The sequence below is a fragment of the Copadichromis virginalis genome, linkage group LG23 (genome assembly GCF_057382275.1).
Source record: "Copadichromis virginalis isolate Kocher_CV1m ecotype Utaka linkage group LG23, C_Virginalis_male_GT1.1, whole genome shotgun sequence".
NCBI classification, from domain to species: Eukaryota; Metazoa; Chordata; class Actinopteri; order Cichliformes; family Cichlidae; genus Copadichromis; species Copadichromis virginalis.
This window is the reverse complement of record NC_140639.1, coordinates 4641369-4655184: the sequence shown is the minus strand read 5'-3', so window position 1 is coordinate 4655184 and position 13816 is coordinate 4641369. Positions and strand designations below refer to the sequence as shown.

Genomic DNA, 13816 nt, shown 5'->3' with positions numbered 1-13816 from the left:
TCTTTTGATAATTTCTAAGCTGTAGCCGTGTTTGGTTAAAACAGAACCTCTAAGGATCCATCAGAAACAACAGAGATGTACTCCACTTTTCAGAAACTGGTGACAGCAAACCAAAAACCAGCACATTGGACTGGAAGAAGGTGTCTGTCCATTCAGGCTTTTGAAAATAGTGTGACTACTTGGTCTCATGTCATACACCTCTTCTTTCCAGATTAGGTTTTCTGGGACTTTGGGAAACATATTGTAGTAGAATTCTGTAGTTTTTATACTATTTGTTGCATTACAGACTTAATGCAACAAATGCTATAACATTCTCCAGACTCCAGCATCTCTGCCGACATAAAGACTTGAATCTAAACCTTTAATGTATCTCAGTTTTTTTCCATCTGTTTCTCTAGTCCAACACTTCCTTTAACCGTGACGTGGTGAAGGCCGGTACCGGTAGGCGTTTCCTTGGCGGTCTTCTCGACGACACGTCCTACTGCTACACTCTCGAGGTGTCCTTCTACAGCTACATGACAGCTGGCAGCACTGCTCCTGTTCCCTACACTGAGGAGACCTGTATCCTTCACTGTGTGTGATCTCTCCATCTTTAAAGTGAAGAGACCAGCAGTAATGTTCTCTCTTCATTTCTCCTCTTCCAAAACACACCAAACAAGCACTGTTTCCGCAGCAACAATCTCCCACTGAAATCAAGCCAACTGATCTTGTAATCACTGGAGTCATTATTTTAATGTTTGTGTTTTGAGCGTTAGCGCATGTGTGTGTGTGTGTGTGTGTCAGGTCATGTGTACTCACTAGAAAAGCATGTTGATCTTTTGTTGCCTCTTGTTGCGACAGATGTGCAGTGACAGAATAGGGATGTGATAGCTGTGTCTATTGATTTCATTTACAAAAGAGAGAGGAGAAAAAGGGGCTTGTGTTGGCATATTTAGCGCTGCGCTTGTGTGTGCGCAGACGGAGCGACGGTTTCTGTAAAACAGCGAAACAAACGGGATCTCTGTCGGCTACAATCATGAGCGCAGCCTTACATTTATCACGGAGACTGAAGGTCACAGGTGTCTTAATGGAGGCGGACGGGAGGAAGTTTTCCTTCGGCTGACCTTCTCAGGGCTGAAGAGCTCCTGAAAGCTGGCCGATGGGGGTTTGATCTTACCGATAGAGTGAGTGAGAAGAGGGAGAAAGAGAGATTTAGAGAGTGAGATAAGGACCCTACATATGAAAAGTATGTGCTCCCCTACACATACTCCACAGGCGAAGGGGTGGGTGGATATAGATGCAGCCCTAGTGCCCTCTAGTGCCAATAACTAGCAAAATCTGCCTCGCCAAAAGAAGAGGCAAGTCACGATTCATTAACACATGGAAAGTTAGATATAGGAAGATCAGTTTTACATATGCATCACTACTAGTCTTTATGGTAATGTTGTTTTTTGGTTTTTAAGTGACAGACGAGAGGCTGAATAAAAACAAGTCTTCTCTTCCTGCTTATAGAGGCTAAAAAAATGCATATTGTGATGTTGCATGTGTGTTTTCCACAAAGGTTTATGACTTTAATGCTTTTGATAGAAACATCTCAGCTCGTTGCATTGCACACATGGAAGAACCAGCATGTGTACGCACATAGAGCAGCCACAGAAAAAAATATGGTAATACACGGAAGAGACAAGTGTCTGGCTGTTATGCTAAACAAAATGCACATAACAAATTCCACTCTGTGTTTTCGTTTGAGGTGGCGGCGGCGCTGGGTTCAGAGCCTGTTCTGTTTGTGTGTGTCTGTGTGCATTTATTCTGAAGGTCAATTTATGAGAGAACCCACGTCTGTTGGGAGGACTTTTTTCTTTGTTTTCCAAATGTGTGTGTGTGTGTGTGTGTGTGTGATGTAGGTTGTGAAAAGTGAGGGTTCCGAAGAGGAGGAGCTCCACAGGGTGGGTACGCAGCACAGGGACCTGGTGTAGAGTGGAGATTGAGGTCAGGCAGGTTGAAGAAACCGACCATGTAAGTTTTTATGCCCCAGCAGTCAGCTCGATGGAGCGTGCAAATCATCAACAGAGACCTTTAGCATCTGCCCCCCCACCCACCCACCACTCCTCCCCTTTCTTGTTTCTCACCTGACACAAACACACACACACACACACATGCACAATCCACTAAACTAATACATGACAAATAAATAATAACCTAGGCCCCTAACTCCTACCACCTTCCAAAAATGCTGCCCTCGCCCTTTCATTTTTCCTGACTCTCCTCCACTGCTGTGACTTGTAGCCACCAAAATTGAAATCTTAACCTTTCACACAGCCGAGGCTTTTGTCACAGTTTGAAGGTGCTCAGAAAACAGCGTAATTCAATGTGTGTGTCTGTCTGAGTTTGTTTTTTGATTCCTCCTCTCCTTTCGTGCGTCTCCTCTATTCTGTCCTTTCCTCTCATCTCATCACCCAGAACATAACAGCTCATTATATCATCTAGTCAAGCTGAGAATCCTCTTCTCTGAAACAGCAGGGACAACCTCTATTGTGTGTCTGTCTTCTCTTTGTCCTCTAATCATTTAACACCTGTGAGCCGGTTTCCATGTGTGCATGCTCATACCTCCTCTAGCACCTATATTTTCTTTATGCTAGCATGCTCTTCTTGCAGCCACTTCCATCAAAGTAAATACCACACAGCAAACTCACAGTAAAAATATTTTTAGCCTTGTTTATTGTCTGCACTTTCTTCTTTCTTTTTAAAAAAAAGTAAAACTGCATTTTTTGCAGTTTTTCTGAGGGACCTTCCGGTTCACACCGTGGAAGTTCAGCTGGAAGGGAAAGGGGATGAAGGTTGAGATAAACTGGGATCTTGTTCAAAACTCTGCGTGATGCTTTCTGTTGTGGGTTTGTGTGTGTGTGTAACATAGCCAGTGTGTTTTTCTTTTTGTGTAAGCTTTGGGAGCCTACTTACCTTGTGTGTGCGTGTGTTCTTTTTCCTGTTTTATCTGAGCAACAGTGATCTCTTTGACTTTGAAGAACTAGTTCAAAATTTCTAAAGCCATTAAGAATTTGCTTCCCTGGAAGATTTTGCACTTGTTTTTCCTGTTTTGAAGGGAGCGTCGTTGCTTCTTCTGTCATAATAGAGTCAGGGTTTTTTTTTAATTGTTGTTGTTTTTTAAAGGAGCAATGCACTTTTCTTTTGTGTTCTCTTTCTGCAAGTTTTTTTTCCTTCAGTGGCGAGATATATACAAAGAAAATGGCATTCTTCTCAACAAAGGTGGTCACTCCTGATTTAATCAAGCAACAATGTTTGGGTCTTTATTCACAGCAGTAGGTTAGATGCACTGATACAGCATGGATTGACAGCCAAGACAGTTGGCTTTGACATAAATAAAGCTACATATCTGCACACTCTCAAACACATGTGCATACGTACATAGACAAATAGGTGCTCCTCTTTATCTTCATGCGTATGTGATGTCTGTCTGCCAAAGCAACAGCACTCGACAGGCACCTCACCATAACAGTGGGACTCCATGAATACCAGAGCTGCCAATGGAACACAGTATGCATCAGTGAACCTGACACCCAATGGACAGGCTGTGACAAGTATGCAAATGATATAGCTTGGAGGCAAATATGCTTCACTACCACACATCATCCACATCACATCACACAGATACGCGCAAATGGATAGGTGCTCACATATGCAAGACACCCGCATCTACACACACAGTTGATTGCACAAATCTGGTTGCCATGCTCAGATGAACAGGTGTCCTCATATGAGTACTCACAAAGATGCACAAACACATATGTACATCACCGGTGGTGTTTTTCTTTTTTCTTTTGCATATGTTGATAAGGCTGGAAAGCCTAAGAAAGTTTGCAGATATTATTCGCTCTAGAAAATGCAACATTTCTGCTTTAAAAAAAGTGGTGCTGCAAATGTGCAGTTGAAAACTTTTGAAGTACTAAAAGAAGTTCAATTTCAGTTCAGGTTCAAATACTGATACAGTGGGGCTGGAAAAGTCAGCTGACGTGCAGCTAAAGTGCTGGAGATAAAGGCACTGACATTAAATTTCAAATGTAAGAGCAACAGAAATCAGTCGAAATGAACTGAGAAGCCACAGAATCCACTGTTAACATGTGTTTGAAAATTTCTTAAGCCTTTGATTTAAGTCCTGAAAGTAAATAAGGAGAATGCTAAAGAAAGGAGACAGAGAATAATGGACTTCGCCATATATTTGTTTTGGAAAATAATTAAGTGTTTAACAAGGAGTGTCAAAAAACATGACCTTTTACTTTATTTAGTAGCCCAACACGCTGTCATCCCAAAACGTTGGCCACCCAACCCGTCGGAAACATTGGAAAACAATATCTAATACCAGGAGCGTCATTCTATTGAATTCCATCCACACTCCGGCGCGTATCATAGGGACCTTTTGGGTTACTATGAGATGCCTCAGGACGTGACAAATTGTCGGTATGTTACGCATTGGGAATGAGAGCGTTGCAGCTGAACTTTTCTCCACACTGACTAGAAGAAATCTTAGTCTTTTCCACTATTGAAAACATGAAGTGCTGAGTTTGGGTCAGAAGGTTAACATGACCAGTCCAAAGCCTCTTAAGCTTTAATTACTCTTGAACCATTCTGACCTTTTCTGTCTTCAATTCAATTCAATTTTATTTATATAGCGCCAAATCACAACAAAAGTCGCCTCAAGGCGCTTTATATTGTACAGGAGATACAGAGAAAAACCCAACAATCATATGACCCCCTATGAGCACTTTGGCAACAGTGGGAAGAAAAAACTCCCTTTTAACAGGAAGAAACCTCCGGCAGAACCAGGCTCAGGGAGGGGCGGGGCCATCTGCTTGACAATTCACTGTTAGAATTCACAGGCCCAAACATAGCTACTACCACCACCGTCTTTCATGCGATTCCTACGCTGGAATGCTGTGTTTTCCTTCCTCGTAACAAAATGCTTCTCATTTAAGCCACAAAGTTGTATTTTGGTTTCCACCCATCCACATATTGTTTAAGCAGTTTCTGAACTATTCATGTGACCTGTAGCAAGCTGCAAATGTCCTTTTTCACAGAATTGTGGCATTTACCTTTCAGCCCTCTCATACACACGATTGTTGTGTAGCGCTCTCCTAACGGTGGACCTATACACATGAACATCGACCAGTATGAAAGGCCCCTTTAAACACTTACAGATCACCCATAGTGACCTCACAGACCGCTACAGACCGTGTTCTTCGGGTGTTTTTTATGCACTGATCAGAATGTCTTGAATTTGCTCCATTTGTACAAAATCTATCCAGCTGTGGATTTGTGGTGTCCAAGCTATATAGATATGGAGATATGGTTCAGTGCTGAGTCGAGCAAAGTCTCATTTTTTTACGCAGTGTTTCACTTCCATAAACCTGTGCTGTAAATGTCACAGCTGATTGTCAAACCTTTAAATGAAAACAATTGATTTTAATTTCAAATTGAAACTAACCACTAATCCACATACATTTCCACCCAACAGATAAATCATATTTTCCTCAATAAATAAATTGCCAAGTCCAATATATTTTATCTCTTCTGTTCAGTCGGGCCCCTTTTTTATGTAGCTTTTGTGAGCACTTGTGTGAGCATCACTATATCTAGTTGTTTTTATTGTTTTTATTTTTATTTATTATCAGTTCTGTCATAAGATTGTACCACTATAAAAACAAATACATAAAGGATTAATGACAGCAATAAGAAAGAACATAAAGACACACTTTGAGCTATAAACCACAGGTACCAGATGAGATATGTGTGGATATTTTTAGTCACATTTTGTTTTTATAGTACTTTTCTTTTATGAACTTTGAAAACAGAAGCAGTCTTTCTTAACTAACAAAAAAACTGAAAAAATAATAATAACTGGCTCATAGAAATAGCATCCATTATCTCGTTTCAGCGATGATTCAAAAGATTTTGATATTAGTGAATACTTTGGGAAAACAGGAGCCTTTTTTCACACTCATTTCGTTACTCGGGCTTCGGCGCTTGTCTCCTTGGCAGTGTCAGGTCCTCCTGTCAGGGATTTAAATCAGCTCCTGTTTGTCCCTTTGGGTAACAGGACGTGAGGTCTTTCAGCCTACTGATTTGCTACTGGGGACAAAAATGTCCCTTTCTGTATTGCTGTTGTTGACTACCCTCCTGATTAGCATTGATAATTAGCTCTCTACGTGTCAGTGCAGTGACAGGACCTGTCAGTGGCCCGTATTGATGACTTGAATGTCCCCTTGCTTGTCTCCTCGTTAACTCCTGTCCAATCTCGACAGCATTCTCCACGTGTCTTGTTCATTTTACCACTAGGGGCTTTGCTGTCTGCTCATCACCTTGTCTGTCTGTCTGGCAGGACCAGGCACGAGAGACATAGCAGTGAAAGCCGCTAAATGCGGTGCTGACAGCAAACAGCTGCAGTAAACAAGTCATGACGCTCCCCATCCCCTTTGTCTCATGCGTCCCATATCTCATCAGCGTCTTTGCCGGCATGCCCTTCAGCCATGACAGTGACCGCCTATTGATTAGACAAGACCGTTATGTGTACCAAGATGTTAAAGAATACACACACCTCAGCAACAGATCCTGACAGGCTGCACACACACTCGGACACCCTCTCTATGTCCTTCCCAATAATGGATAATGATTATCCAATGATAATGATAATGTTCTGCGCTCCAGTTAATGAGACAATATTAATAATATTTTGAGTATTAGTCCTTGTGTTATTCAACAGAGACTCCCTCAGAGTGCACCGAAGCAGCTAAAGCAGCTTTTCTAAATATTTCCACCACCATCCACCACTTTAATCCTTGCTACAGCCCGCCGACTGTTTCCTGGCTCGCACATGCATCACTTCCTGCTGGAGCAGCAGTCTCATTCCAGACCCTACGGTTTCCCCCGGCAAAGTGCCAGGCAACAGTCAGGGCATCCTCTCGGTCTCCGACCATTTACCCTGTGGAAGAAGTTCTCCTTCAGAGGCTGACCGTCCATCACAAAACCTCCTGTAATAGACCGTGAGTCGTGACAAGCCAAGCTGAGAGGCCATCTGTGCACGGTGGGGTCCGAGTGATATTTTTGTCGCCAAGCGTGCTTGGCCAGAGAGCTCAGGACTGGCACCAAGCTCTGCTGAGGAAAGAGAACTGAGGAAAACACCGAAAACTTTCCAGAGGTCAGAGGGAATACGCAGAGTGGGTTTTGCACTTGTTTATCAGTATCTGTTTACATCTTTGACTAAGGGCGTGTTTGTGTGCAGATTAATAACTACATATTTACATATCTGCTATTCTTAGTCACAATATAAGCTTGAAATATTAGTCTGCGGGTTTGCTGGTAAGCTCATAACTTTGGTCCAACCAAGAGAGTGTATATAGTAGCTGACATAGTCAGTGGGATGTCCACCTTTGCTCTGTGGTCTTACAGGCATCAGCATCTTGGTTTTTTGAATTTGGAAGATCAAGGGGTTGATTTGGCTGAGAAACCCATTACACTGCACAAATAAGTAGACACACACTGCTCTGTCATTGGTCTAAATTATATCATCATTTAAAAAATAAAACAGCGCTATATTTCGATTAACTTAAAAGTAGAGACAAAGTACATAAACTCATCACAAAAGTGCTTACAGAAGCTGTAATCAAGCAGTTGGTAGGGCTGTTTTTCAACAGACTACACAATTGCTCTTCTTTTTTGCCGCTCCTTGCCGTTAGAAGTTTTTACATCTACATGATGAATTTATTCCAGATGGTTTCTTGGCTTTACCGAGGCCCAGTTTAAGATGAATAAGCATTATTTAAACTACAGGGTGGGCCATTGATATGGATAAACCGTAATAACATGGGAATGGTTGGTGATATTAAAGTCCTGTTTGTGGCACATGAGTATATGTGAGGGGGCAAACTCCTCAAGATGCGTGGTAACCATGGTGGCCATTTAGAAGTCGGCCATCTTGGATACAACTTTTGTTTTTTTCAATAGGAAGAGGGCCATGTGACACATCAAACTTATTGGTAATGTCACAAGAAAAACAATGGTGTGCTTGGTCTCAACGTAACTTTATTCTTTCATCAGTTATTTACAAGTTTCTGACCACTAAAATGTGTTCAATGTGCTGCCCATTGTGTTGGATTGTCAATGCAACCCTCTTCTCCCACTCTTCACACACTGATAGCAACACCGCAGGAGAAATGCCAGCACAGGCATCCAGTATCCGTAGTTTCAGGTGCCAACCATTCCCATGTTATTACGGTTTATCCATATAAATGGCCCACCCTGTATTAATCCTACAAAGGTAATCATGAAGGGTTATTACATCTCAAATGCTAAAATGTTTTAAACATTTTCTGCTCGATCATGCCCAATTTGCTTAAGATTTTTATCACAGAAGGTCTGGGTTAAATAATGGTTGCTGAGAAATTTTAACTTCATATATGAAGTACTTTTTAGAGTCTGTCTTTTTTTAATGGTTGGTTAGCCCACGCCCAGCATGGTGAAATTTGAAGCCATGTTTGATCTTGAATATCTAGAAAACTATTAAAGATAAAAGCCTGAAATTTTGACCTTTCTCACCATCAAAACGAATCAGGATTTCTTATTCGGACAGGTACAGGTACTGGCTAGGTAAAATATGAAAATAGTTCCAAAGTTCCATATTTGAGCACACACAAATAAAAACACTTCATATTGAAAAAGACAATTAGTGACAATTTCTTAATGGCATATAGTTGATTTCATAATAATGAAAATAAAAAATGCAGAATTCTTTTGAATGTTAAATTCAGAGGAAAATGCTATTTTCATCCCAATTTCATGCTGGATTGAGCAAACATGACAAGCTGTACAACAAAAACCTAAATGTCAATAGATAGTCTAATCTCAATACAACACTTTTCAGATGGTACTCTTAATTAAATATTTCATTTAGTTAAATATATTTATATTATTCATTTTCAAGACTAGCTCTACCTAGACTTAGTTGAGACCTACTGCCTTGGAGCAGGCATATAATTCAGGTCAAGTTTAAAATATACAATAATATTTTCAAAAAGATATATCTTGATAAGTCTGCTTATCCTCTTCAGGGTCGCGGTGGGGGTTACACCCTGGAGAGGTTGCCAGTCTGTTGCAGGGATACACTCAACCATTCGCACTCACATTCACAATTATAGGCAATTTAGAGTTTCCAGTTAACCTGTCCCCACTAACTGCATGTCTTTGGACTGTGGGAGGAAGCCAGAGTACCCAGGGAGAACCCACGTAAACACAGAGAGAACATGCAAACTCCACACAGAAAGACCCCGGCCTGAAGGTGGAATTGAACTCAGGACGGGGTCTTTCTGTGAGGCAACAGTGCTAACCACCGTGCACCATGCTGCCTTATCTTGAAAACTATTTGATATATTACACATATATTTGCAGTAATTGTTATGTATGTCCAAACTTTGGATCATAGATTTTTTAAGGAAATCGGAGATGGTCGAGAAGAAGCCCCATGGTGATTTGAGATGTTAAGACCAAGAAGAGACTAAACTTTCAAAAGGAAAATTTGCCCTTTTTCTCAGATATGTGTTTCACCCCAGAATGAATCACAGATTAACTCTTAATTTGTGCCATCGTCATGTCAAAATGATACTCTCTTGATATTACTACAAACTGACAAAACAACATAACCTCTTTCGTCCATCTGTAGTTTCATTTCAACCTAATCAGTATCATCAGGTAGCAGCGCCGAGACAGACTGCCAGGCCCCTGCCCACACACATGCACACACACATTCACAGCAAGTCTGGCCTGATGCAGGACTCACAGACAAACAGCCAGATGGGGTATTAACATAGAGTGTGGAGTCGTGTGGAGAGTGTTGCCATGAGCCTGCCGGGTGAAGAATGAAGTCGTGTGCAAACTCCTCAACACTCACATCAATGCATCATCAAAGGCCAAGGTGACGGGCTCTTTCCGTATTTACAGGCCTAACTTACCAGGTATACCGCTGGGATTTTGTGTCTTTGTGTTGCTTGAAGTATGACAAACTACAAAGCCAGAAGGGTACACCAAGACAGCCTGTTCAAACCGTGGATGGATAGTTTACAAGTTAACAGCTTTGGCCAACTATTTGTCACTTTTATAACGATCATAATTTATGTGGCTTAAAAAGTTCGATGGGAAAAATAAAAATGACCAAATCATCCATCCCATTTTTCCCCTCATCATGCTAAAGCTCTTTCTTCTTTTCTTTTCTTTTTTTTGTATGCCAGTGGTTTCAATCACATAAATAGATAGTCTCGCAGATGACAGGTCATATCTGAGTATCTACAAGGTAATGACAAGGAAAAGTGACAGATTACGTCTCTGTGTTGTTCCATCATGCACGAGCCTTTTGAAGAATGGAGCTAGGTAGAAGTGAGTGCCACATGATAGGAAAAACCCTCATAAATATGTTTTGTTCCAAGTTCTGCATGGATGGATGTCTCGTAAGGATGAATATGTTTATATATAGTGTGACAGGGTGGCTAGATTGATAGGCAGCTGGCACTGATTTTGGTGTTTTTACAGTTCACTCCCTTCAGTGACTACATGAAATGTACGTCTGTTAGTAACATTGTTCTTATTTATCTGAATTTACTCTGTCCGCACTCTTGGTGATTGGGGACGTTGTTGGCATTCGGTCGTTCACTATTTCTCCATTATCTGAACCTGATTGACATCATTACTTGTCTTCCTAGCCTAATGATCACAGGCTTAGCAACAGCACACATGGACGCCTAGCTATCTTGTAAAAGCAGTCAAGTTATTGATATTGTTCCTAATGTAGTGAGAGACAATTAAGCGAGGGAATGATGTGTGCAGTCACCTCTGAATTTAAATGAGGCTTCAGTGTATATGTAATTACTTTTGTGTGAGTCATACCACCATCATGCGTTTGGCTGGGACAGTTCTGCAGTGTGTTGTAACCTGAGGACTAGATGCTTCTCACCAGTTATGTACTGTACCTCAGTGGGTGTGTTAGTGATGACAAATGGGAATCTAATCTAAAATTTGAATGCGCCGTGCAAGAATTAATTAAATCACAAATATATCTAGGTCTTAAAATGTATCCATCCATCTTGTTTTTTGATGCATATCTGGGTCCAAGTTCTGGGAAGCGCACGGATGCCCAGACCTTGGTCTTCCTGACCACCTCGTTCAGCTCTTCTGGTGGACCACCAAGGCGAGCCCAACCAAGTCAATCCACATCACCTCTCGAGCTGCTCCTGGGTCTGCCCTGGGTCCTCCCCCTAAGTGGACATACCTGAAACACCTCACCTATTAGGTGTCCATGCCCAAATCAGCTCCTCACACCATCTCTAAGGGGAAGTTAATTACTTATTTATTCATTCTTTCTGTCCCTACCCGAAAGATAGGATAGCAAAGATAGGAAGTTGTTGACTGGTTGTGCAGTCTTGCAATTGTCCTCGAATGTCCTTGAAAGGTCATTACTTCAGCTTAAACTTGTTCTCAACGCAGACAAAACAAAACTCATGTTGTTTTCTAAATCAAGGAGACGAGCCCAAACAATCCCATCAGTAACCACTCTTGAAGGTAATAAAATTGAGTTGGTTCACACCTATAAATATCTGGGAATCTTAATTGATGACTCGCTTACCTTCAAACCACATGTAGAGAATCTTGTGAAAAACCTGAAGTTAAAATTGAGATTTTATTTTCAAAATAAGTTGTGTTTCTCTTTTAATACAAAGAAGCGGCTTGTTGCTGCAACATTCTTGCCTGTGCTGGATTATGGTGATATTCTATATATGAATGCTTCTGCTCAATGTCTTCGAATGGTTGATTCTGTGTATCATGCTTCTCTGAGGTTCATCACTAACTGTAAATTTCAGACTCACCACTGTGAGTTATACTCTCAGGTAGGATGGCCTGCTTTGGTAAGTTGGAGGAACTCTCATTTATACAGTTTTATATATAAGGCGATACTTGGGTTGCTGCCTTCTTATCTATGTTCCCTGCTTGTAATGAAACATGCTGGTCGGTATTCTCTTCGTCCGCATGGCTACTTGTTGCTTTCTGTTCCATTTGCCCGAACTGAACTTGGTAAAAGAGCTTTTGTCCATTTAGCACCCTCGGCCTGGAACAAACTGCAGAAGGAATGGAAAATGACTGAATTCATTTCATTAAGTGCTTTTAAATCTAAACTACAAATCCTTGAGGCCAAGTCCATAACATGTAACTGTTTCAATTAGATTGATTGTCATTTTAACTGACTTTTTTATTTTTGTTAGAATTTTATTGAATTTTATTTTTTATTTTATTTGTATTCTTTCACTTATTGTTGCATGTGTGTTGTTGCTGCCTGGGTTTGAGTAATTTCTGTAACTGTGAGACATCTGCTGCTGCCTATCTTGGCCAGGTCTCCCTTGAAAAAGAGGTTTTTAATCTCAATGGGATCTTCCTGGTTAAATAAAGGTTAATAAATAAATAAATAAATAAATAGCAGCTTCAGTGTTTGATGACCAGGACGAAAACCACTCTAATGGATCTGAGTCTCAATCACCCAGGCATAAACCTTCTCGGGGTGATTGGAAAGGTTTAGGTAACTGTGACCTCATAAAGCATGACCATGGCATTCATATGCCAAGGTTAACAGTGAAGTCTGGACAGAAATATGATTTATGCTTGACTTGTTCATAAAACATACAGTTGTATGTGGCGTGTGGAAGCTTCTGTTTGATGCTTTGCATGCATGTTGCAGTATCATAATGTTAAAATGAAGTGAGAGAAAATCAAAATATAAAGCTTCAGAGACCATAAAATAAAAACAATCAGAACACAGTTGCTGTAATCATTCACTGAGCTGAGGGCAATGGCACAATTAGCTAATGATTCTTGTCAGTTTCATATTACATATACCCATTTGACCCATTTTATTCATAAAAATGAGGATATTTCCAGCTTTATGCCTCACTCCACACTTTCCTCTTGGTCATTTGCACCCTTCCTATAATGATTCATTGTTTCTAAGGCTCATTCAAAGGCACTTTGCTTTAACGCCATGTCCTCAGACATGAAGTTGGGCAGGAATGTGGCTCGAACCTTCCTGGATTACTACAAACTCAATAACTTCGTTAAGGACAACAGACCAACTCCTATTCAAAGGTAAAACTGTATGGCACTAGAATTAGATATTCATGAAAGCAAATCTATCTGTGACTATTGTCAAATCTACTTTTGTTTTTCCTCTTCTCTGAATTTCACGCTGTCACTGATGTTCGTCTGTTTTTGTCTCCAGTTCTGGGGTGATGTCCCAGACAGGCAATGGTGTTGGCAGAGACACAGCAGACAGAGAGAAGGAGAAGAGCGAAAGTTTCGGGCACTAGACAGCCAGCCAGACGGACACAGGCTGAGCATGTATAAAATGCAGAGCACTGTGGCAGGAGAATCCTTCACACTTCATTGTGTTTATAAGCTCCACATCTCCCTGGCTATAAAGACTTATTTTCACAGATTTGTAACAGTGGGATGACTGGTACTTGTAGGACTAAACCCAGAAGAGGCTTCCTCCTGGGTTATAAAGCATGGACTGTTGAATACCAAGAGGAGACAGACTGGTTATTCATCTATGTTTCCATCCAAGGCCTTCATTTGGCAGCTCATTTTTTTGTTGAGAAGAAAAAAGTGCATGCGCTCCTGTTGTCCCCCCCCCCCCTTTTTTCCCCCCAATTTAAATTTTTATCTCTGATTGTATTATAATTAGTCATTAAACATTAAAGCAGTTAATTATTATTTGTACTTGTTGCTCTATTATAAC

The 13816-nt window shown here is 40.9% G+C and overlaps 1 protein-coding gene across 2 annotated transcripts in view; it reads left to right on the top strand.

Moving 5' to 3' along the window:
* The window catches only part of agbl4 (AGBL carboxypeptidase 4), a 356132-nt gene extending 342339 nt beyond the window's left edge, over nt 1–13793 (top strand). For both annotated transcript variants that reach the window (XM_085447239.1, XM_085447240.1), the window contains 3 exons: nt 399–561; nt 13071–13164; nt 13298–13793. In XM_085447239.1, coding sequence (XP_085303365.1) covers nt 399–561; nt 13071–13164; nt 13298–13385 — 345 coding nt within the window. In that variant the 3' untranslated portion in view covers nt 13386–13793. The remainder of the gene's footprint in view (nt 1–398; nt 562–13070; nt 13165–13297) is intronic.
* The last annotated feature ends 23 nt before the right edge of the window (nt 13794–13816 follow it).